Here is a 25,584-nt window from a genome sequence, read left to right as displayed (position 1 = left end):
AATGTGTCACATGTCAGTCACATTCCTCTTCTTTTTTTTTAATAATACCTTTTGATTAAAATTTGTTTTCAACAACAAAAAAATTTGTTCATTTACTGTTGCCGAAAAATTAAAAGTTGAGTCAGCAGCTGAAATTACTGGTAACTGAGCACTCAGTAAAAATATGATGATGATGAGTTGTGTATTTGAATTAGTGAAAGAAAAGGGGTTTTTGTTTGGCACGTCTTCAAAAAGAAGATCATTTCTTATACCAAAATCCGAACATTTCCCAAATTAGAGCAAAAGCTATATTTGATTATTAAAGAAAAAAGGAAAAAGTGTTTTGCAGTTTCTACAGAGATGTGTATTATAAAGAGGAAACAAATAGCTTTAGCAGGTAATGCTGAAAATTTTACATTTAACAGAGATTGGTTTCAAAAATTTAAGAGTAGATCTGATTGACTATAAGAAGACTGATCCCGGTTTGTCAAAGATTACCAGATGGATACAGAGAAAAACTTATAGAATTTTATGAATATGTTATTGGCTTGCAAACATTCAATTTTGAACTATCACACATCAGTAATGCTCATCAAACACCTGTAAACTTTAAAATGCCACAGAATGCATCTAAAAGTCTGATAGGTGAAAGAAGTGTTCCTATTCAAAATGGTGGTTGTGTAAAACTAAGTTATACAGTTATGTTTACAATTTTAGCACAGAGAACAACACTTCCATCTTTTGCTATTTTCAAGCGAAAGACTTTGACCAAAGAAAATTTACCAAAGGGGATAATTGTTAATGTTAATTGTAATATTAAATGTTTAATGAATGAACGGTTTAAATTTGTGTGTTTTCAAAGACCGAAAATCTTGAGAAAGGTAAAATCTATGCTCATCCTTGATAGCTTTTGGACAGTTAACTAAAAATGTGAAAAACTGATTAACAAAAAATAAAAATTATTAATAAGCAAATTAATAATTAATTATATAGTATTAATTATTAATTATTAATAAGCATTTAAAGACAGATTGAGAAAATTTTTTCTTCTTGGATGGCAAACAGTGAACATTCATTTACACTCACTAGACGAATTAAAAAACCATCTCTCTCCTTGGCCTATGAATGGATATAGACTGCATGGGAAAATATATCTTTAAAACTAGTGATTAATGCTTTAAAATGTGTTCAATTTTAAATAATACGGATTGGACAGAAGATGATATCCTCCGAAAAGACAAAGAGGATGAAGACTCTGATTCTGGATCTGAAAATGGATATGAAAGTGAAGAAGAAGGTGACTTAACTGGAAAGCTTGGCAATTGTAAATAGTTTACAATTTATAACATTAATAGATAAATTGTGAAACTGAGTGCTGTTTATTTTTTAATACTACCAAATCCATTTGTTGAAGTATCTAAGTGTAAATGAGTATATATTCAAAAATTTTTTTTCTTTCTCATCAATCTTAAAAGCAGCCTGTGGGTCTTAAGCAGTGGCGGGGCTTATGTAGATAAATATGGTATTATGATATATAACCCATATTTGTACATAGTTATTTCAGTAATGAATACACTTTCTATAAAGGTACTATCTATAATGTACACGTTCTACAAACCCTTTCTGGGTTTGTTAAAGAAACAACTGCAGGACTGAAATACAAATAATTCACATTTACTAATTGAAACTAACCAGAAAAAGTTAACATCTGCTATTCTAGGTAACCACTTAATCAGACCTTTACTTATTGATAGCAATCTAACAGGAGTTGTGTATTTGCAGATGTTAATGAAGAAAATATGGTTTCAAATTTAAATCATTACAAATCTTATAGCTTTACACCATGTTATTGTGAACTTACATAAAGATTTTTTTGGACTGGTAGAAAGCCTTCTTTGAATATCGGTTATGGTCTCTGGAATTCTAATTGATGATTGTTGCCTATTTTGTTTTGTGTTTAAAACCAACCCCATTATATACCATTTTTTAACCAAATCATGAAAGTAATTTTCAGATGGGATATTGACACTCTGAAATTTTTCCATGAATACATGACGTGTTTCTTGGAAGATTCCTGAACGCACATGAAACTTCACTACAGAAATCCTTTCCTATAAGGCATTCTAGAACATAAATGCAAAGAACAAAACTACTCTCCACTGAAGCTTGAACAGTTTATAACTGATAACAAACTATGAGAGTAGTAACACATACAATTAGCCCACTGGACTGATCTAGTGGTTAACTCGTCATCGCAAATCAGTTGATTTCGAAGTTGAGAGTTCTAACATTCAAATCCTAGTGAAGACAGTTACTTTGACACGGATTTGAATATTAGATCGTGAATACCAGTGTTCTTTGATGGTTGGGTTTTCAATTAACCATACGTCTCAGGAACAGTCGACCTAAGACTGTACAAGACTACACTTCATTACATTCATACATATCATCCTCATTTATCCTCTGAAGTAATACCTAATGGTGGTTCCGGAGGCTAAACAGAAAAAAAAGAGTAACATATACAATCAATAGTGATACTAGTAGTCGCAATATTAAAGGTGACAGCTAAATAATACAGTTCAAACCGGCTCAGGTTAATTTGTTCTTAATAGATTTTAGATTTTTATAAAAAAAAATTCTTTATGAATTCAACTCAACTGTTTCATGCATTATTCTTTATGATTATTGTTTAAGTTTTGTTTTTTATTTATTTTTTATCTGGTAAGAATCCTGTAAAAACTATCTTCCAGATAACATCAGTGAAAAATGTTTAAATCATACCTACATAACATTGGAAGGTTTAAACAAAAATGATATTAAGTGACTCTGATACTCAAGGCATTTTTACAGAGAACTTGAGGAAAACTATGGACAAAAAATGGTACATATCCCAGATACCAGGCAACTTTTCTTGTGTTCAATAATTTAATATTGTTTATTTTCATTCTTCTTGTTAGTTTTATCAATGGCATAGGTTTCTTGCTTTTTACATTCCAACCTCATGATTTTTTTCATATGAGCAATGTTTTTTGTCATTTTAAATAAAGATAAAATAAAAAGAAAACCTAATGAAATAATTTTTAAAATAAATAAAAAGACTTTAAAAACCATTCTAGAAGTTAGAAAATAACAGAATTCATTTTTTTTAGTTAGGTCTAGAGATTATGAAACACCTGGCTAGGAGTGTTTTTAATTTCGTTCTAACTTCAGAAAAATCATGTATAGATTTAATAGAATTGAAGTGTTCTGTATTTAATACATGTTTTGAAAGAGGCTTTATTAAAATATTTTTTTTATAGATTTTCATCAAATATAAGAGTATTACGTAAGTTTTACAATTTAGACTTCACATCATGATAATAACATATACAGATTTTGAAAATATAAACCTCTCTTGCATCCTATAGTTGGGTAAAAAGTTACTTTTATGGTATAACTAAAAAATAATGATAATAAAAACTGTATAAAATCTCTCATTTAAAAAAATAAAAATTAATCAACAATCTTTAAATAACAAAAAAAAAATACATATTGCGACCTTCAGTGTTTTAGATGTACATGCAAAGAAAAACTTTAACAATAAGAAAAACAGCAACAATAAGAAAAATAAATAAATAAGAAAAAGGTTTAACAAGAAAAATGAAAACCAGCAAAAATAAAAATTTCATGATGTGCATTTTAAAAATCATAAATTACTGTAAGCATAAACCTTGCTAAATTCTATTATTTGAAAAATGTACTCACACTTTTCTGAGTAAGCTATTGCAACAACAGGAAAAGGGCCATCATCTTGAGGAACTGGTTTAACATCTTTCCAATCTACACGATCTTTATAAAAAACCCAGTTTGCCTCATCATATAATTCTTCGGAACTACTTTCATCCATAATTTAGACTAAATAGAAAATAAAAAAATATTAAAGCAAATACATTTAAACAAAAAAATTCACATGTTATATCAGTTCAGGTAACTACTATAAGACAAATATCTAAAAAAAAAATAATTTACTACCCGATGGTTCTTAAAATAATATAGGATTAAAACAAAAAAAAAGGAGAGAATGTAAAGAAAGCTAAATTCAGATCATAAAACCAATTTTCAAATTATCAAATTTTTTGCATTCCTTGATTTTATTCATCAGCATGTGATTTGTTTATCATGCTGCTGCATGATGAACAATTCACTTTCAAAATGCATGAAAATAGTGATTTGGAATCTAATTACATAGCTTCATCAGTGAAGTTACCAGTGGCATTACAATTAGTGGCTCACTTAAAGCAATAAAAAAATCCCTTTAAAATGTAGTGGTATATATACATATATATACACAACATTTTTTTTATATATATATATGTGTGACATGTTTCATTTATCCATTTAATATGTATCATTTTTTACAAATTTTGTGGTTCATTTTGTTGAAGCATATTGAGATCTTGCTCTCACATGCAAAAATGGTATGTGATTCTATAGTTTATGGTCCTATTGTTATTCCATAGTTTACAGTTTATGATATGATCTTTGTTTATGGTCCCATTTCTATTAGATGATCTCTAAAGTTTTTTTCTGATATAAACATATGTTCTTTATGTGTATGGAAATCATCATCTGCATGAAGTCTGCCCAATTTACTATTTAGTGCAGTCCCTGTAATTTGTATTCTTTAGGAATGGTATCTTTTCTCAAATATATCTCTAATCTGTTTGTCCATCTAACTAAAAATAACAAACTAACACAATTTTCTGAAAATTTTAATTCTGTAAGGTTGTTTTTTAAATAACAGAATTATAGATTTTCTGTCATTAGTCACGTTATTAATTTTATAAGTATTATGTTGCTTATAAGAATGTATTAAACCATTAACAAATAAGATATTTTAGAATATGCACATTAGAGAATGTAACATATGTAAGAAAACCGCATGTTTATGCTGTGTTGGATGACAGTTATGAAATCTGTAGTACGCTTGTCACATATAAATATTTATCTATAACTTTTTTTTTTTAATTTTATTATTATAAACCATCTAGTATAGAGCATTGAGATAAATCTTATCTTTCCTTAATTATGTCATGAAAGTACTTTTGCAGGATTCCTAAAACTTTCTTTCCTTTTTTAATACGATGCGGGATCCTGCAAAATTATTAAAAATTAAAAATACTAAAATAAACCATGTACATAATATATAATGTTTGTTACATTAGTATATTATGACAATGAAAATTGTTTATTAATTTATTATACTTGTGCTGCTATCTATTGCAGTCATGAAAAAAACTGTATCCCTCAAACACTGCCTGATGGTTTATCAAACTGAAATTTTGTTTATTTATATATGACAGTCATTCAAATACAAACCAAAATTTGTTTATATGGCTTCACTGAAATCAGATAAAATTACAGATAAATTACTTATTTTTCTTCATAGTTTCCTTCAACAAAGATATATTTTCTCCATCAGATAGGTAGCTTCCTGATCTGCTCAAAAAACAAGGTGGCTGTTCCAAAACCAATTCTGCACATAACACTCGGTTGCACTTTTCTGAGTAAGCTATTGCAACAACAGGAAAAGGGCCATCATCTTGAGGAACTGGTTTAACATATTTCCAATCTACACGATCTTCATAAAAAATCCAGTTCGCCTCATCATATAATTCTTCGAAACTACTTTCATCCATAATTTAGACAAAATAGAAAATAAAAAAAATATTAAAGCAAATACATTTAATCGTCTTCAAATCTTTTACCTCCTAGTGCTTCTTTCAGCAAAATAAACAAGTAGAAATCACTCAGCGGCATGTCTACATGGTACAGAAGGTATTCAAGAAGTGTCCAATGAATTTTAGCGAGTTTATTGTGAGTCTGAGCTGTTGTATGCAGTCGTATGTTATCATGGAGTAGGATGTTGCGAATTGGTTGCCATTGTTGTTTGTTGCAATAAACAGCCCTGATATCAATCAACAACTGTATTTATCATCCTTCATGCAATAGAAAGTGAATAAGCAGCACACCTTTTGAGTCCCAAAACACAGTTGCCAGAACTTTTCCAGCTGACAAGGGTTTCATGGCCTTGATCAGTGCCTCCTCCCCTCTTTTTCACCACTTCATACTTATTCTCTTGCTTTCCAGGTGTAGTGGTGGACCCGTGTGCTTCTCCTTTTTCCTCAAAGTAATTTGGAAGCTGCTGACCAATGTCTTTCAAGACATTTCTCTGTGCCTCAGTAAGAAGTCGTGGAACCCACTTCGCTGACACTTTGCTGTATCCAAGAGTGTTTGACAATGTTGTATGCCCACTTATTACGCAATTTCAGCAATGGTTATACGACAGTCAACTTCCACAAGGTCGTAAACACCCTGACTGTTGTCATCATTGAAATTGGTCCAGGATGACAATTGGTCTCCACTGCATCATGCCCACTTCAAATGTTTTTGGCCCATATAAAACAAATAAATATATTTTTTTTTAATATTTTATTATATGGTTATTAGGTTAGTATGCTGGTTTAATATTTCTTTACTGTAACTTTATGTATGTTTTTTTTTTCTGAGTCTTATTATATTATTGGTTGTAAGGTAGTTATTTTTTTCTGTTTTGAGAGTTGTTTTTTATAAATATCATTAATTAAAGTAGTATTATATCAATTTTCAATCACTATATGCTTTATGATGTTTATTTCATTAACTTTTCTTTGTTATTAAATGTGTACTGGATTGCTGCTCTATTAATCATATTAGTATAAATGTTAATTTCATGAGACCAAGGGTCATTTGATTTTTTTATAAATTATATTGTTAGATGTTTCTATATAGTGATGTTTCAATTTGGTTATTATTGTTTATTTCAATATCAACATCTAAATAATTTAACAGTCTATTATTATCTATTTCAAATTTGAATTTAAAATTTTCATTATAGGGATTTAATTTAATATTATTAGATGTTAATTGTTTACTATATGGGTTATATATAATGAGAATATAATCAGCATACCATGTCCAAACTAAAGCTTTATGTGTATGAGTGATGCCATGCACTAATTTACTCTTAAAATCCTGGAAATATATTTCTGACATAACTGCTGATAGTTGAAATCCCATAGTTAAAGTATTTTTTTGGGTATAATATTTTTTATTAAATTCAAAATAGTTTTGTAAACATATATTTCTTATATTAATGCCGATACCTTTAATAAATGTTGGACCTTCTTAGTTAACTTTTAATTTATTTTATTATAATTTAAAACCAGCATACAACCTAATAACCACATAAAATATTTAAAAAACAAAAATAATAATAAAATAAACAATTTGTGTGGAATTTATTAAATTAAATATAATAATTGTGATTGTAATTATATAGGAAAGCCAAAATAGATCCTTTAAAACTAGAATTCGTGAACATTATAGAAATTACAAAAGTAATAAATTAGGTTTATCTAATATACAATATAACAGACCACCTAATAAACAATAGACATTTTATTTCTGATATTAACAAAATTTAGAAATATGTCGCATGGCAAGTGCTTCAATATTTTCCGGAGAACAATCGGAGGTAGCTTTACATCATTTCTCTTCTTTTATACTCTTTTATTCTAATTGTACTAATACTTATCTTCTTCCTCAAATTTATTTTAATAACAGGGAATGACATTTTTTGCTGGACTCTATCAAGTGTTAAAATAAGCTTGATATTGGCACTGTAATAGTTTTTGATTCAACATAAAAAAGCACTTTAGTGCACTGAGAATTAGACAAACGTCTGTGATCGGCCGTAGCTCAATAATTACTGATGCAAAATCAGAAGCAAACAAGCGAAATCTACCGGTATTTCCAAGAAATAGGGTTTATGCATGCACAATATGAAACACCAGATAAAAAATATTTTTTTATAATCTACTTTATAAATGTGTTAACTTATCATGCATCAATCTGTACATGATTATGAAAATATTTCTTTTCGTCATCCATCAAACCATGTTTTCCATCAGTATAGGAGTAGGTAAATTCATTTGTACTACATTAAGATGACTAGGGAATACTGGAAGATAAGACTCTGGCATGTCAGAAACTGTACTTATACTTCATTGAGTATATTTGTTGGTAAATATACTCAACATATTATTGATCAATAACAATTAAATTATCTTTACAGATAACATATTGTGTAATCAAATCAGCATAACCAGTATCCAGTATCCACATATTGAGTATCCAGTATAACCACATATCTATCAAAAGATACAAAATAAAGTTTTACATGGTCTACACTAAAATCAAATCAGTAAAAAGAAATTTAAAATAACAACTGTGATTGTAGTTAATTACAAAATCAAATTGTCACTAAATATAAAATTCGACCAGTTTTAAGAAAAAAAAACTAGAAATATGTCATTAAAAATTTATTAATAACCTGTGCAACCCTTAGTATGAACATGTTTATTTCTTAGAAATAATAATTTAAGAATGTTTTCAGATTCACAGAACAACAAATTTTTTAGGAATAGAAATACAAAATTCTGTATTTATTTTGCAAAAATGCTAGAATGAATGTATCTAATTGACTCCTGGTGTCCAGATGTAGTAATGTAAAGTACTGAATATCATAAACAAAATCTAAATAATTTTTTTCTGCTAAGAACAGAACAGCAATATTTAACAATCAGCACATATAACATATCCAACACATTAGAAGTATTTCAAAATCCAGTTTTCAGCATAAGCCAAATTTTCCAACAGCTCTTAGTTTATAGCTACACCAGTGTTTCGCAACCTATGTTTTGCAACCCATGGGATGCCATGAGAGACTGAAATGCAGGACATTCTATTTTCATTAAACCTTATCTTATGTCGCTAACACTTGGGATATTTGTAATGTATATTTCAGGCTCTCAAGGCCAAGGTTTAAGTAAAATTTAACATGAATGTTGTACCATTACTATTTCCCTTGGTGAGAAAGATGAGAAATACCGACCCTTTGTATAGGTTTTTCAAGTATTTTTTTTTCTGACTGGTCAATTCAATCTCAAGCTCCTGTGTAAGGATGGATCATTGTCTTTTTTATGCACCTCCCATACCTCTTTGTTTTGGGTGAAGATGGGACCACCGACCACGTCAATAAATTCACATCAGTGGCAAAATGAGACGAGTAAAAACTTTGTGTTTCTTTAGTTATTTTTTGGAGTGAATTTTCATAACATTACACAATTATTATTACAAAATAGTGAGTCTTCTGCTTTTGATCAAATAATCGTGTTCACAACAAAACTTCTGATTTTCAATTTGTTGACCATCTTATTATTTCAGTGGTTAAGCGTGAATTGATGAAATGCAAGACACATGATAATTGGAGTAGATCTAGTTATGTCAAAACTATTACTAATGCAGATGAAGTTCCTTCACAGAAAAAATCACATAAATATTGTCAATCCTATTTACAAAATGGGAGTTTGCATTCTGAATAAAGATGGCGAAGGCAGCCTACAGTGTGTTCTTTGTTATGATTTTGATTGATTTATCAAATAAATCTAATAAACTGTTGTAGCTGATACACCATCTTGAAATGAAACAAAATGAATCAGTTAGTAAACCAGTAGAATATTTTCAAAACAAAAAATTGCAACTTCATGATTCACAGAATTTAATTAAGGACATGTGTGCAAACAAAAACATATATTTATTTTCAGTTTTTGTTTTGCCAATGAACAACTCCATACAGTTAGGGAAGATCTAATTTTCCTTGCAACAAAAGTGATAGCAAAGAAATTCTTTAGAGAAAAACATATCAATGAGGTGTTTGTAATATCATAATCTGACAATACTATGAAAAAAGATTTTTTTGAGATGGCTCATACACAAAATGAGAGATATTTTTTTAGAATGTTACTTAATGATAAAAATTTTGCATTACAACTGGATGAAAGTCATAATATTTCAAATAATGCTAATGTAGTAGCTTTTATGCGATATGAACACGAAAATAAAGTTTGCGAACACTTTTAGTTCTGCCAATTGGTACCTCTTCATACAAATACTGAAGCCCTTTTCAATAATCTCATAATTATAATACAGTTCCATGGCAAAGATATGTAGGTATACCAGGTGTGTAAATATGAAACTGGAATTTATCTATAGATGGCCTTAGCTGTCATACTGTCAAACCGCCTCATTGGTGCCATTTTCTTTCTTTGACAGCTGACAAAGATTTTCAACTCATAACAATGCAAGTTTCATACAACAGCATAGTTTTGATTAGTATTGAACATGTCGAGTTTTGTACCTATATTTGTGGATAGCATTGATTGATTTTCTGTTAGCATTTAAAGAAAACTGCTACAAAATTGCAACAAATGCTTGTCGAAGCTTATGGTGAGCATGCTCTGGGTAAATCCAGTGCTTTGAGTGGTTTAAAAAAAAATTCAAAAGTGGGAATTTTGATGTGATAAACTAAGAACATGGAAGACCATCGAAAAAGTTTAAAGACAGCGAACTGCAAGCATTGTTGGATGAGAATGACGCTCAAACGCAATAACAACTCGTAGATCAATTAAATGTAACACGAAAAGCCATCTCCATATGTTTGAAAGTCATGGAAAATGGATTCCACATGAACTGAATAGAAGACAAGAAAACCGAAAAACCACTTGCAAAATGTTTCTCACCAGGTGCAAAATAAAATCATTTCTCCATTGAATTGTGGCAGGTGATGAAAAGTGTATATATTTGAGAATCCTAAATGTAAAAAATAATGAGTAATGTCAGGCGAACCATTGACATCGATTTCAAGGCCAAATCAAAATGAAAAGAATTGTTTTGATGGTGATTGATGGTTTAACTATTTCTTCTAGTAAATATAAAATTTTAATTGAATGCTCTATATTTGGTGGGATCAGAAGGGTGTAATCTATTATGAGCTGCTAAAACCTAGCAAAACTTTGAACAGAGTGTAGATTCAGGAATAGTAATCCCAATTGGGTCAGAGGAACATGAATTTACTTTAGTCAGATACTTGAATAAATGGTACTTTTGATTACTGTACTTAGGGCACACTTCCCCTAAGTTAGTGTACTTGACATCCCAACCCCGTAGGGGGAAGACACCCACCTTGTGACATTACTGATTGCCACACCACCCCTTGCATTCCAAGCCCTGAGAGGCTTTACCAGAGGTCGTCTTTAGACCGTCTAACTGATTACATCTCACAGTCATCAGCCAGACCTCCGTCGGGATGCCACTGATGTAAATGCCTCCACAGACATTTGCATCAGTAAAATACAAATCAAATTTCGCCTTCATGTAGGCCTCAAACTCACATCTTCACATTCAACCTAACATGATTCCCTCAAACTAACTGACCGAAACTGCGGAAGCGCGAACTCCACGCCTAGTCCAGATTTGACACACCGTTCGTGACTGTGAATGCCTCAGAAAACGAACGGGTTTAAAGTTAAATGAACTCATACCAACTCATACCAATCAAAATTATGTCTTACGCAACATAGAGATTCAGACCTATACCCAATTAAGTCGATCAATTTAGGTCACCTAACAAGGGAACTCAACCTCATTCCGGTCCGCGCAGGAGCCGGGGACAAACCCCGCACCCCCATCCAGTCCCATCATGGTGGCTCGCGTGGCATTTCCAAGTCACGATCACGACCGTCACCGGCGAAGGGAAGCCACGTCACCGGTCGCACGGGTTAACATAACCCGGCGGCGCAGTCACCCCCTCCAGCGGAAGCCCCAAAGCGAATCACAAACAATACCGTAGCACGATGCCAATGCTCCTACCTCCAACCAATCCAATGCCTAAGCCGGAACCCTAGCCACCGGGATCCTACCACGATCGAGTACCTCGATTAAACTCCCTCTGCAGACCAGAGCACTATAGACCACTCCTCGCGGATCATCTAGTTAATACGGACCAGAAAAGAATGTATTCTCTCAAGTTTCCTAACAGCTCGTGAACGTTCGACCTCGTATCGGGGCCAGACGTAGAGGACGTGGTCCAATGTATCATCAGCCCCACAATCCGGGCATTGACTCGAATCCACCAAACGAAACCTAGCCAAACTCGCCGGAAAGGCACCATGCCCGGAGAGAAACTCTGTAATATACCGATTGGCGGAGACCCATCCAATCGTACCTAAATCAGACACTATAGGAAATATACCATGCGTGTAGCGACCTGTGGAGGATTCGTCCCACCTGACCTGCCAAGACGCAAGGCCCTGGTTTTCAATCTCCTGCTTTCGTTCTAACGTCAATAGGTTATTTACCTTGGAAATGTAGCGTTCCTCACGCTCATTAGCCAAGATATCTATTGGTCTGACTCCGGCTGTAACACAGACTGCCTCCCGCGAAACTGTTCTATAACCACCTAAAACAGCCAGCAAGAGGAGTCGCTGGGCCCGCAGCAAAATGTCCGCGCAATACCAAAACGCCATGCGGTCCCAGACAGACGCAGCATACAGCACAAATAGCTTCGCTGACACCTTTGTAAAGGATACGCATGGTACGGTAATTCAACCCCCAATTGGGATGAATGACTATACCGATTTCGTAAAAAGCATCAACAGCATGTTTTGCTACATATTGTAGATGTTCCTTGAACCGAAAATTCTCATCAAGGATAACCCAGGTATTTTTGAGTCGTAACGTACCGAATGGGGAGACCAGCCATCCGGATTCGTCGGGTAACAGCCAATCGGCCCTTAAGCAACGTCACTGTGGTTTTCTCTGGAGTGAAAATCATCTTATGTTGGAGACTCCACAGTCGGAGTATCTCACAAGCACGAGTAGCTCGGAACTCTACCTCGTTACGCAATCCCCTTCAATCAGTAGTAGCGCGTCGTCAGTATAAACGACGATACGACGACAACCATATGGCAACCTTAAACGCAACATCGAATCGAATTCTATGATCCAAAGAAGGGAACTCAGAACACTGCCCTGAGGGCATCCTTTAGTTAAGGTCTTACTAACCTCCGACCTGCCGTCACGCAGGGAAATGGTCCGATGACTGAAATAACTTGAGAGAACTTCTAGTTCATTTCGTGAACACTTACGCTTCTGCATCTGAAACAGGGCAGAGGGCCACCATAAATTGTTTAATACTCCGGATATATCCAGGAAAATTCCTCATACATATTTACATGGACTAGAGGAAGATATATCCATCCATCACCTTTAGTATGGCATCCTCAGTGCTCTTGCCCAGTCGGAAACCACATTGGTTGTCCAATAGCAAATGATCAATGGCCAATCTAACATTAATACGCAAATATAGGACCAAGAGCGTTAGCGGACGGTAAGAAGAACTATCAGTAGAATCTTTGTTGCCACCTTAGAACAACACAAAGTCTCCACGCTTCCAACACGCCGGAAAGTGGCCGGCGAAGAGCAACCTATTATATATTCTAGTTAAAGACCAAGGAGTACTGGAAGCGCTCGGACGAGGAGCTCCACCGTGATACAATCATATCCGGGGGCCTTGTGCCGTGCCAAACTACAGATCACCTGGCGCACTTCCACCTCAGTGATCTCAGAAGATCAGGTCTCGAAACACAAATCGGTCTCCAAAATCGCGACTTCCCGCCTGATACGCCGGTGGTATGAAATCTCACCCACCATAGTGTCATCCGGGAGCAAATCATTCAGCAAAATGTTAAGGACACGGTCCTTATCAATTGCCACACCCTCGTGTTGACAAGGCTGACAAATGGATATCTTTCCTGCGTTTATGTCCTAGGGCTTTATACACAACGCCCCAGGGGTCTCTATTCCCTTGCTCCTGAACGAAGGAGCGCCAGGAATTACGCTTGGAGGACTTAATGCTATGAAAGTATCTAGCCCTCGCTCTGCGGTAATCTGCACGCCGATCGGGATCATCCTCTCGTTGCGCAGCCCTTCTGAGTCGGCTCACAGACTACTTCACTGCTGTCAGATTCTGAGACCACCAACCAGATATACGTTCCCGGCCAATGCCTCTAGGAATGGCGGCTTTAGGAATGGCGCAGAAGTGAAATTTTCTGCGAGGACATCTAATGGCAGGCCGTCAAGGTCTCGAGAAAAAAATCTCCAGTCTGGACTCCAACAAAGAGGAGAATTTCGGCCAGTCCGCCCTCCTATGCAGGAAGCGCTCCCGGTAAACAGGAAAGTGTTCCTCATGGCTATCGCGCAGCTCATCCGCTATTTAAAATAGTATCAACCGATGACTGCTAGAACAGTCGACAACCACAGACCAGTCAAGGACCCTGCTAGGGATGTCCCTACCAACGGTGATGTCAATATTTGTACCTATTGAGTACGTGTACTCGTACCGTACGGACGTATTGTTGTGCTGCTCCGCGATTATAGTAATATCGACTGGTTTTATGGTTTTTTTCTTGGAGACGGACAATAGGTATTGTTACGTGAGTGTTTACTGAATATGTTTTGAAATTTTTACGATTTTTGGTTAACGGACGGATTTTTTATTGTGATTTTTTGTCGCTTCGACCTTATTGTCACAGGCAATATGGATTATAGTGGAGAGTCTTTTCGCTGTACGTGATTATTCGGCTATTACATGATGATATGGTTCCAGCTGATTACAGATATCATATCGGTGAGCGGTAATATAATTAATATAAATATTATTAACAATAATAGATAACACCGGTACCTGAGGTAACTTTTACCTACTATATATAGTAGGTAGTACTGTATATATATATATACACACACACACATATATATATATATATATATATATTTTTTTTTTTTTTTTTTTTTTTTTTTTGCCCGACTACTGATATGTAGGAATCATCAGAAGGCATGAATGAGGCCACTTCGGAGGCAACGACTTCGCGTGCGGCAGACATGGAGGTACCCCTTGTACAACATACTATTGGAGCGCATTTGGCAGTAGTACTACCTGAGGGGCTCCCCCCTAGACCAACTACGGACATCTGGAGGGGAGCCAAAAGATTGAAGGCGAGACAATCCTCCATGGAGGAGGAGGAGGAGGCGCCTACAGAGATTGAGGACTTGGTCAGTAAACTAAGGAGGGAAAGGTACACACTAAGACCAGAATGGCCGTTCTCCGGGTGCGAGACATGGAGAGCGGCATACAACCGGCTTAAGTCCAACAAGGGCTGTCTGAAGCCTGTGGACAGGAAATGCCGAAAGATCTCAAAGTGACCGTCAGACCTGGATACGGAGAAACTACAGTGGCGACGAGTCGACTTCCTGCGCCGATCGTATCATCACTGGTGCAGAGAAGAAGGGTCAATATAGGCCTGGTGTCATGCAGAGTAAATGTTTTACACCTACCTATGAAGTGTTATCGATGCTTGGAGTTTGGCCATACAGCCAGAAACTGCAAAGGTGTTGATAGGTCGGTTGCGTGCTTCAACTGTGGTGATGAAGGCTACCGCGCTGCGGAGGGCAGGAATACTGCAAAATGCGTTAGATGTGGCTTAGAGGGACACCGTACCGGAGCGGCAGCATGCCATGGAGAGGCTAATACGGAGAGACGTAGTAGAATCCAGGGGAGGACTCAACACGCTCCAACCCGTCAATGAGGATACTGCAGGTGAACCTGAACTATGCAATGATGGCACAGGAGACCTTCTGGTCAGTTTGAGCGCGGAGGTGGGCGCGGACGTCGCGCTCATCTCCGAACCGTGCGCTTCTCGACCGCGTCCTGGTTGGCTGATGTCTGAGGACGGGACTGCAGCGATCTGGTGCTGTACAGGACTCCGTGCCTGTAATGTGTGGCTGGAACGGGGCTTTGTAAGGGCGAGGGTGGGAGGCGTGGCCTACTACTTCGCCTACCTTTCGCCCAACATCAGCATGGAGTGTTATAAAGAGATTTTAACTACTATGATGAGGGGGATATGTCTACACGTTGACCAGTGCAGGTGGCAGGCAATTTTAATACCTGGTCGACCGAGTGGGGATCTGCCAGGACAAACGCAAGAGGCTCAGTGCTTATTGACATGACTGCGGCACTGGATTTAGTAGTGCTAAATGTTGGCGATGCATATATTTCGGAGAGGGCCCTTGGGCTCTATAATCGACGTGATTTTTGCCTCCCTGAGCTTGCTGCCCGTATTGCAGACTGGAGAGTGTGGGAAGGCTACACGACCAGAGATCATCAAGCGATCTTGATGACGATCGCTGGCACCGGAGCTGGTAGTGATGGACCACCTACATTCACGGACTGGAGCACCAGGAACTTCGACCCTGGTGTTTTTACTGAACGGCTTGACCTACGTACAGTACGTCGGGTCTCCACGGCGGATGGGAAGTCCACATGTCTTGCAGATTGTCTTGAAGAAGCCTGCGACGTTCTCCCACGAATATACGTCTGCAGGGGATGTCCGCCTACATATTGGTGGACTGCCGATATAGCAAGGAAGAGAGAATGCCACCGGGCTAGAATGCGTATAACAAGGGCGTACTTGCATTCAGTTAAAGTCTTGTACGCTGAGCTGTATAAGAAAAAGAGGAGAGAGTTCATCGTACAGTCTAAGAGAAAATGTTGGGTTCAATTAATTGAGGAGGTGGAGACGGACCCGTGGGGGAGGCCCTATGCGATTCTAGTGAAGAAAGCAGTAAGACCTACAGCTACATATATGAGGTGTCCGCAAGAAGTGCTGAACTTAGTTGATGGGTTCTTCACCTCGGGGGACGAATTACTCCCAGAGGTAAGAAGCGCGGCTGGGACTGCACCGCTGTTTACCAATGCAGAACTGAGGCCGCATTCACACGAATATCGTCGTCCAGGGCACTTGGCCCGGATCTCCTGCCTAATATGGTTATCAAGGTGGCGACTCGGACTGAGCCATTAAAGTTTTTAGACATACAACGCCTTTGGCGAAGTATGTCTAAAAGCCAGGAGACAGTTTTTCCTGGCAGATGAAAGCGTCAGCGGCTGGTGCTGGTTCCTAAGCCGGGAAGGGATTTAGCACGGCCGCTATGATGCGCTAGCGAAGGTACTGGAATATATGCTTCAGCAAAGGATACTTGGTACTGGAAGAGCAGGGTGGGCTCTCTTCGAATCAGTATGGATTTTGCCGGGCTAAGCCCGCCCTCAACGCTGTGGCTGCTGTCTGCGACTAAGCGAAAAGAGCATTGAGGAGAGGTGATGGTAGGGTCTGCGTCCTAGTTACACTGGACGTACGAAACGAGTTTGATTGAATTCGCCACTCGGCAATAATGGGAGCAATGGAGGACCTTCGTATCCTTCTTACCTGCGACGGATGGTGCGAAATTACCTCACTGGGCGTCAAATAACCTTTAGACTGTATGATGGGTATGTTGAGAAGAACCTCGATAGAGGGGTGGCACAGGGATCTGTCCTTGGACCAACCCTCTGGAACATGGCTTATAATGGAGTGTTTCGGGTTGTTCTCCCACAAACGGTTACATTATTTGGCTACGCAGATGAAATAGAGTTGCTAGTGGTGGCGGAAACAAGGTATGAGGCTGTAGGCAAAATAACTGAGTCGCATACAAGGAATAATGGGTGGATGGCTGGGGTAGGACTGGAGTTGGCTCCTGGAAAGACGGAAGGTGGTGATCTCTGCCGCCAGGAGGAGGGGCCAACTTTACGTCTGACCCTTGATAGCAGAAAAATTGTGTCTCGGGTGGCTATAAAATACTTGGAAATCTGGAATGATTAAGATTTAGTACTCCGGGCTTGTGAGAAGGCGGAGAAAACGAGAAGGCTTATTGCTAGCCTTCTCCCGAATACAAGAGGACCCTCCCAACATAGGAGACAATTGCTTACTGGTGTGGTCTATTCAGCCCTGCTATATGGCGCCGAGTTTTGGGCGGGCATTGTTAGATTGGCCAAGTACAGGGGTAAATTGGAATCCATCCATAGGAGGTGTTGCATCAGAGTAGCGGCCGCCTATAGGACGGTATCCAGCGAGGTGATTGCTGGATTCCCGCCTGTAGACTTGATGATAATGCGGCGTAGCAGACCTAGGGAACTGAGAACACTCCCATTAGAGGAAAGGAAGCGTTCTGCTGAAGAACTAGAAGAAGAGATCGCACAAAGATGGCAGGAGCGGTTGGATCGGGCCACGAAAGGTAGGTGGACCCACCGCCTTATTGGGACATCAGAGCGTGGTGCCGGAGAACCCATGACACGCTAAGTTTTGAGTTAACGCAATTCCTGGCTGGTCATGGGGGATTCAGGTCTTATTTGTATAGAATCGGGCTCGATCAATCTGAAAATTGTCCGGAATGCGAGGTGGAAGAGATCCCCCAAGGCCCCCCCAGACGCGGGGGGCGGACAGGTCCTCGGCAGAGTGCCTACAGGGCCCCCCGTACGTATGGGTGTTGCCTGGGTGAGATGAGGCCGGAGACACTCTGATCGTGCGTCTGATGGTGGCTACTGGTAAGTAGTGTGACTATTTAACATTTCTGTCTTGACGGCTGCGTGGGTCTGTAACGCATGGGTGTTGTGGATGTTAGTAGCATGTTCTGTTTTCTCCAGGTTCTTGTGTGTTGTTATTGTCGGCGTATGTATTTGACGTGCTGTATGTGTTGCTTCCAGAAGTGTTGTTTGTGTGGTGTGTGACATTGAATGATTTTTATGACTGTGTGTGAGCGGTTCTCCCTTCTTCTGATGAAATGGTTTTATAAGCAGTTCCAGAAAGGGGGAAACCAGGGGTGGAGGTTTAGTCGGTAGTGCGCAGGTATACATACGCCCTTGGTTATAACTGGCGGAACCTGTCAGCGAGCCCGACACTGCTTAGGCGCCCGTAAATGGAGTTCCTCCACCTCTTTAAAAAAAAAAAAAATTTGTACCTGAAAATGCCCTTCGTCCGTTAACCGTACCGACGTAAGTGGACAACTGGTCTGCAACATTAAAGACCTCAAAATTGTGCTGCGCGACGAAACTGTCAATTAGGCCACCGTCATGATCGGTGATCCCACTGTGACAGAAAAGCGACTTCGCATTAACATCGGCATCAATAAGGACTGGCCCATTACCCACAATACGAAGGATCCTATCCCATCTCGCTAGGTGTTTCTCAGTGGGATCCCTGTATTGGAAATATGAATTAACAACTGTAAGATTCTGTCCACGAATGGAAAGTCTGACCACAACATAATGCACGTCAGAAACCTGTCATAAACTATCAAGCGACTTCCTGCATAGAATAGCAGACATACAGGCATGCCATACACAAAACGTTTTTCAGCTGTGAAAGCTTAACAGATCACTCCTAATTACATATGGGTGCTGCAGAAGGACAACACCGAGGCTCCATCTCTCTACAATCTCACCTAACTCAACCTGGGCATTCAGTTCACCGAACCTAACCATCTGAGGAATTAAAGTACAGCACAACGGCCCTTACATAACAGCCACACTCCTTACTAACAACTGGGTGCTCATGATTCTTGTGCAGCCTCTTACAGTTAGCACAGGCTGGAACCTTGAACCTATGCAAATAATCGTCATGCTTGTAGCCCTCCTCACCACAATGGGCACACACCAAGTCAAACTTACAAAATTTAGCCCTCTGCAGCACTTGAAACATCTTTGGACAACTACATACTCTTTTACTCGGCAGGACCCTAAATAGTGTGCTTGCGGATGTAAATTTTTGAAAGAGACCACAACTTACCTCAAAGACTCCATGATATTTCACGCCTACCCATTTTAAAGATCAACCTGCAGTCCCGCCAGAAGGCGGCTTCATCCAAATCAGTGTTCTGATCCCTGATGAGGGTCAAGACATCTTCATCGGTCAGGTTACGGTCAATATCATAGACTACAATATGGGGCCTATGCATTCTCTTCGGGTCTATTTTCACATTCAATCGCTTAACTACCATGGAATCTATAATTGCCTGAATGGTCTCTGTATTATCCACTACCACAACTAATCCCTTGCCAGTCTCTTTAATGTTCCTGATTTTAAGACCTTTCCGGTCACTCCAAGGGCAACCTCTTGATCTTTCTTCAGCTGACTGCTGGACACAGTTGAGCCCTCTGCCCTATTATCAAATGCAACCTCAGGTTTCTTAGAGGACTGGCTGGTTTCATGTCTGCCTCTGACCACCTCAGCATACCTACGTGGTTGCATCGGGACCAGGGCCAGTTTCTGAGCCACAGTTATTTCTTTAGGCCTTGAAGCAAGATTTTCAAAACCCTCGATGAGAGCTGTGAAAGCCGCTCGGAAGAATTCAAGCCGAGGCAATAAACTCCTCTTGGTAGCTGTACTAGTGTATTTGGGATTTGCTAAATAGGAAGATAAGCCACCCAGTTCCACCAAAACATCACGAGCCAACGAAGCAGAGCTGCCAGGCCTGCCCCCGGCTTGCAAAAACTTAATAAGTGGGTTCATACCCACCCGGGTATGAACTTTGTATACTTTACACATAGTTCTTTCTATCATTTGCATATGAGCTCCAGAATACATATCAAATAAGTTTACTGTGTGATTAATTCAGTAAACTGAAGAGCTGAATAACAGAGTGGTAGCCAGAGATCTTGGGGTCAAATCCCGAACTGGCATAGCATTTTTCATATGCTACAAAATTTCCATTTCATATTCCCATGCACAATCTTTGAAGCTTATACAGTGAATTAAACATCAAAAAATAAATAAATAAACTAAACGGTGTTGTAGCTTTCAAATTTCAAACAATTATAAGATCTCCAGTAGTCACTAATGATAGTGCCTGGTAAAATGTACTGTTTGATTACTGCTAATAAAGTTCTATTTCTGCAAGTTGTAACTGGAACAAAGGAACACTTTTTACTCCCACACTTCCAAAGATACGGTTACAATCAGTCTACTGAAGTTACATTTTCTATGACCTATTTTTGCTGTGTCTGTTTCTACAGTTACTACTATACCACCAACAACTGAAAACTCTTATAATACACTGTGTACACAGACTTCAAGAAGATATGAACTCCAGTCCATTTATGTTCTAGGGTAATGCCAATCTTGTTACACAAGAAATCTTGAAACAGTTTTACTGTAATCAAACAAATCTGTGTTTAGTTAAATTATGGTTGAAGAACCAAGTATTTTTATTTTGAGAGTGTTTTGTCACATTTTTTGTAACTTTTTGGTGAAAATAAACTATTTTAATTCTTTTGTGACAACAAAATATTTCCATTTCTTCATTTAATTTCCATAATTCAGAAATGTCCTTCATTTTGGTAAAACACTATAAGTCATACAATAACCTACCAAGAATTCACTATCTTCTGATAAAAAATAAACAGTGATAATGTAAACTCACATCCACTGCACAAAAAAGTCAGATCATGTGAACATGACGAAGTCATCTGCAACTGAGTTCCATGATCCTAAACGACCTTCTGACTTGTGATAGGTGGATTACTACCAGCAGGATTACTAGGATTACTAGCAGCAATATATTCAATCCAATGCCTTTCCAACTCTCAGGACTTTTTTTCTTATTGTTTACAAACAATATCGTGGAATTTCTATCAATATTAAAGAGTTTAGAAGAAGAGGAAATTAGTAAACAATCATCATCTTTTTATACACATTGTTATATTCACTCATTAAGTATTACCAATAGAATGTATGTTAAAATGACATGTAAACAAATACGTCTTTATCATAATAAAAATAATGTAGACTGGCTCACTAACCAAAGACATCATTTTAATTATAATTACCTTAAAATATTATCCCAACATGGTACCATTTATACCAAATATATTTTTCTCATAATACCCAAATTAATATGATGGCAATCATACTTTATGCTTAGTGGTAAACCATAATCATAAAGTCATACCACCATAGTCATTCAGTCAATGAAATTAATGCCATGAACTTCTAAGTGTACATATAAACAAAGAAATCGAAACTATAAAATAACTTTTTCATGTAAATAGAATGAATGTTTGTGAAAAATAATTTAATAATGAAATTGGTAATTAAAAGCAATCATATGTAATTAAATAAAAACAAGTCTTAATCAAATGATTAAAACACCTCAACATCTAATGTAAATTAACTTTTCAAAGATTTACTTCCTCGATGTTTTAATGATAAACATCTACTAATAAATTACAAAGTTAATGTACATCACAGTGACAGCTCTCTTATATTGATTAAACGGATTCTTTTCGCATCTATTCACTCGAAGCGACTAAAGTTAAACATAACCTAACAAATTATTAAAGGTTATGTATTACACGTTAACCTAAAAATTAGTCAACTGAATTAATTAAAATTCTTTACGAGTTATTTTGTACCAAATTTAATGAATAAATCAGTTTCACTAACTGTTAACACAACTAGTTACCAAATAAAATTAACAGTAAAATACAAACAAAAATGACCAGACATTTACCAAAAAGTAATCCTGTCAGAGATGTTATAGATCTGATAGAAACCTCCACTGATAGTAATGCGTAACCAGTGACCTATATAATCAGAGGTGACCAGTAACCTCATTCACATCAACAAATAAAAAAACAACAAATTTAAAACATAGTAACTATCATATGTGTCTGGATAATCAAGCATTGATCAAACCAAACATAAATTACAAGTAACGAACACCTACTTGTAATTGGTTGAACTGTAATTGATAAGAACGCGGTCTATATGTCATAACAAGAACTACGTTCAGCGAGATGAGAATCATAGTTCACAGTCTACTAATAAAACTACAAACTATACGTAATAAATAAAATATACTACCATGGATTACAGTTGTATCATAAAAGTTATCTTTACTTATTGCTTGTAGGTATATATTTTATTTATCGTTTTGCTAGTGTTATATGCATAAAACATATTTCATGTAAGTCTCAAAATAAATCGTTATTTATTCAGTTTTTTAACTATTTATTTTAATTCTATATGGAGTTATTTATTTTTTTAATAAAATGTATTTATTAACACCAAATGCTCGGTGTTCAGTACAGTATGATGGGAGTAACTCTTAAATTTGCACACCCCAATTAAGTTTTAATTTCTTTTTTTTTATGTTTCTTAAAATCACAGCCATTTCATGAAGTTAAGAATATGAGATTACCTTCAGAGAATTTAGATAATATCAAAATTTAGTTCTTTTGTGAATATAAACTATTTTTATCTAGTACAAGGGATCTGGTAAAGATCTGTATGCTACCCTGGCCACCACATCATGTTTTATTACAGATGAATATTTAAGATAGTTTAAGTGTTATTTAATATTTGGTAATATATTATTCATTTATAGATAATTATCTGAGTTTTGTCATTATATTTTACATTTAGACCACTTAAGTTTGCTACTAATAAAAAATCTGTTTTTATAGATTAAATACATACCTAAGTACAATAAATTTATACTGTGTTTAAAAATACCTGATATGCAAAATTTAGGGGACAAAATTTACAAGACAAACCAACACAAACATTTTATCATTTTTACTTTGTGTGGTAGTTGCCTTGTATTTTATAATGTAGACATATCCCTATAAATTATGTTTAATTGATTTTTTACATCTATTTATTCTCCTTGCAGACTTACACACAATTTAAAAAATCATAATTTTTTTCTTACGATTTAGATGAACTGATTGGAAAATTTGAAGTTCTTGCTGTAACTGAATCAGGTGTATGAGGCTAGTTTACTGACCACTATATTAACTGGTTTTGCAAATTTATATACATATAAAAAGAAAATATTACAGTAAATAACTTTATTTCATTGAAATACAATTCAATTATACACACTGTTACAAAGAATTGAATTCAGTAAAAGCATTTATGGTCAATTTTTTATTTAGAAAATTATTGATTTTAGAAATAAAGTAAACAGAAACTAAATTATAAAATAGCACAACAGTGGTTGATAATATCCTATGTAAAAATTAAAATAACACGTGTTATCATTATCAGGAAATATAGATATCTTTTCCAGGTTGATCGTTCATATGTTATCCCCTGCGTTTCTGTATCTAGACCAGTTTTACTGATTCAGGGCCCAAATATACCACTTGTAGAAACCACATGTAGAAACTGTTTCTGTAGCTGTTACATCTTTGGAATATGTGATTTTGAACTAAAACCTAACACTGTGGAAGCTAGGGAAACAGTATCAGGTACCATAAAATTGAAAAAATATAACTGATAGAATAAAACTAGTCTGAGTTGACCTGTCATCCCCACCTGTCAGGGAAGACAAACACTAATCCCTTATACACTCTTCTTACTTTCTTTATTGATTGTTCTCAAATCAAATGCAGTCAGCATTCATCTGATAAATTTAGTTCTATTACATTAACTTTATAATATATTGTGAATTTTAAATAGTGATGCAATATATACTAGGAGATTCTTAAAATAGGATCACCATCAATTCAAATTCTCTCCTTACATTTTGACTAATTTTAAATGGATATTTGTATATATTTTTTTTGTCACTATGAATGTCTTTTTAATCATGAATAAGACTTTTTTTAAATGTGGCAATAGTTTTCTTTTACTTTCAGTAACAGAGCACAAAATCAATATTTAGCTTTAACATTTTGTTCTTCAGGTCATGTTAAAAATCAGTTTGGCATACTCAACTACTAAAAATAATTGTAATAGTATAAAATGAAAATCATTTAACAGTGTATCTACAGTAAACTTTTTGTAACAAATTTTATCAGGCTTCAATACTTCTCCATTAGGAAGAAATTTCGTTAAAGGAAAAGTCACACATAAAGCGTTAAAAACTGTTTTTAAAATTAAAATAAAAATTTTGTTTATATTATAAACTCTTGTTTACACATATAAAAAAGTTGGAATATAACTTACCACAGTATTGCAGAGAAGTATTTTTCAAATAATGAACACTAAGTGATATATATTTAAAAAAATTTAAATTTACAAGCATACTTAAAAATATATTAAATTTAATTTTACTTAAAATTTATATCATTTTCTATTTAAGAACCATTATTTGTTTAAAATTGTTAGGTTTATTTTAATTGTCCTCCTTTATTTATTGTACTTTTCACAGATTTATAAAAAGTTATTGTTTTTTGGTAAACTTAAGTAATTTGTGATTTTGCATTGCTTACACTTCGATTTGTAAATTGGATTTCTTATTTTGTAAATTGTACCTCTTTAATTGCATTTTCTATATTCAGTACTTCAGTACTATCTGCAGATATTGCAAACAGGAACATCACCTTGGCAACTAAAATAATGCTAAAACAAGCCTAATAACATCCAAAGAGCTTGCAAATTGCTAGCAAAATTTCTCAATCAGTCTCTCTTTCTTCTTCATTTTCTCTTAAGATACTGAAGCAGATTAAATTGTTCAATCCATTTACTGAACAGTAGATCATTTTCATATTTAAAAAAAAATTGTTTTCTATGTACTACCACGTGCCAAAATGAGAGTTATATTGTCGCAATTGTAATCAGGTCCCAAGATTTTAGAATATAGATGACATCATGCAGGTTAGATGTAATTTCATAATTTGCTCTTTCTTCAATGACGAATCAGCATTTTTCATCTGTGATGACCCCCTAAGACATTTGGAAATGCTTTGGCCCAATGGTTACAATACTTGTAATGTTGGTGGGTAAAATCACAAATTTAATTAGTGTGTCT

General features: G+C 36.0%; 1 protein-coding gene across 1 annotated transcript in view; it reads right to left on the bottom strand.

Moving 5' to 3' along the window:
- Fnta (farnesyl transferase alpha) overlaps positions 1 to 22,560 on the bottom strand; it is a 59,476-nt gene extending 36,916 nt beyond the window's left edge. Inside the window, exons 1-2 of the mRNA XM_075366880.1 lie at positions 22,336 to 22,560; positions 3,724 to 3,873 (exon numbers count right to left, since the gene is read on the bottom strand). Coding sequence (XP_075222995.1) covers positions 3,724 to 3,865 — 142 coding nt within the window. The 5' untranslated portion in view covers positions 3,866 to 3,873; positions 22,336 to 22,560. The remainder of the gene's footprint in view (positions 1 to 3,723; positions 3,874 to 22,335) is intronic.
- Between the last annotated feature and the right edge of the window lie 3,024 nt (positions 22,561 to 25,584).

The sequence above is a fragment of the Lycorma delicatula genome, chromosome 5 (genome assembly GCF_047948215.1).
Source record: "Lycorma delicatula isolate Av1 chromosome 5, ASM4794821v1, whole genome shotgun sequence".
Classification (NCBI taxonomy): domain Eukaryota; kingdom Metazoa; phylum Arthropoda; class Insecta; order Hemiptera; family Fulgoridae; genus Lycorma; species Lycorma delicatula.
The sequence above is the reverse complement of the archived record's forward strand: the minus strand, read 5'-3'. Positions and strand labels throughout refer to the sequence as shown.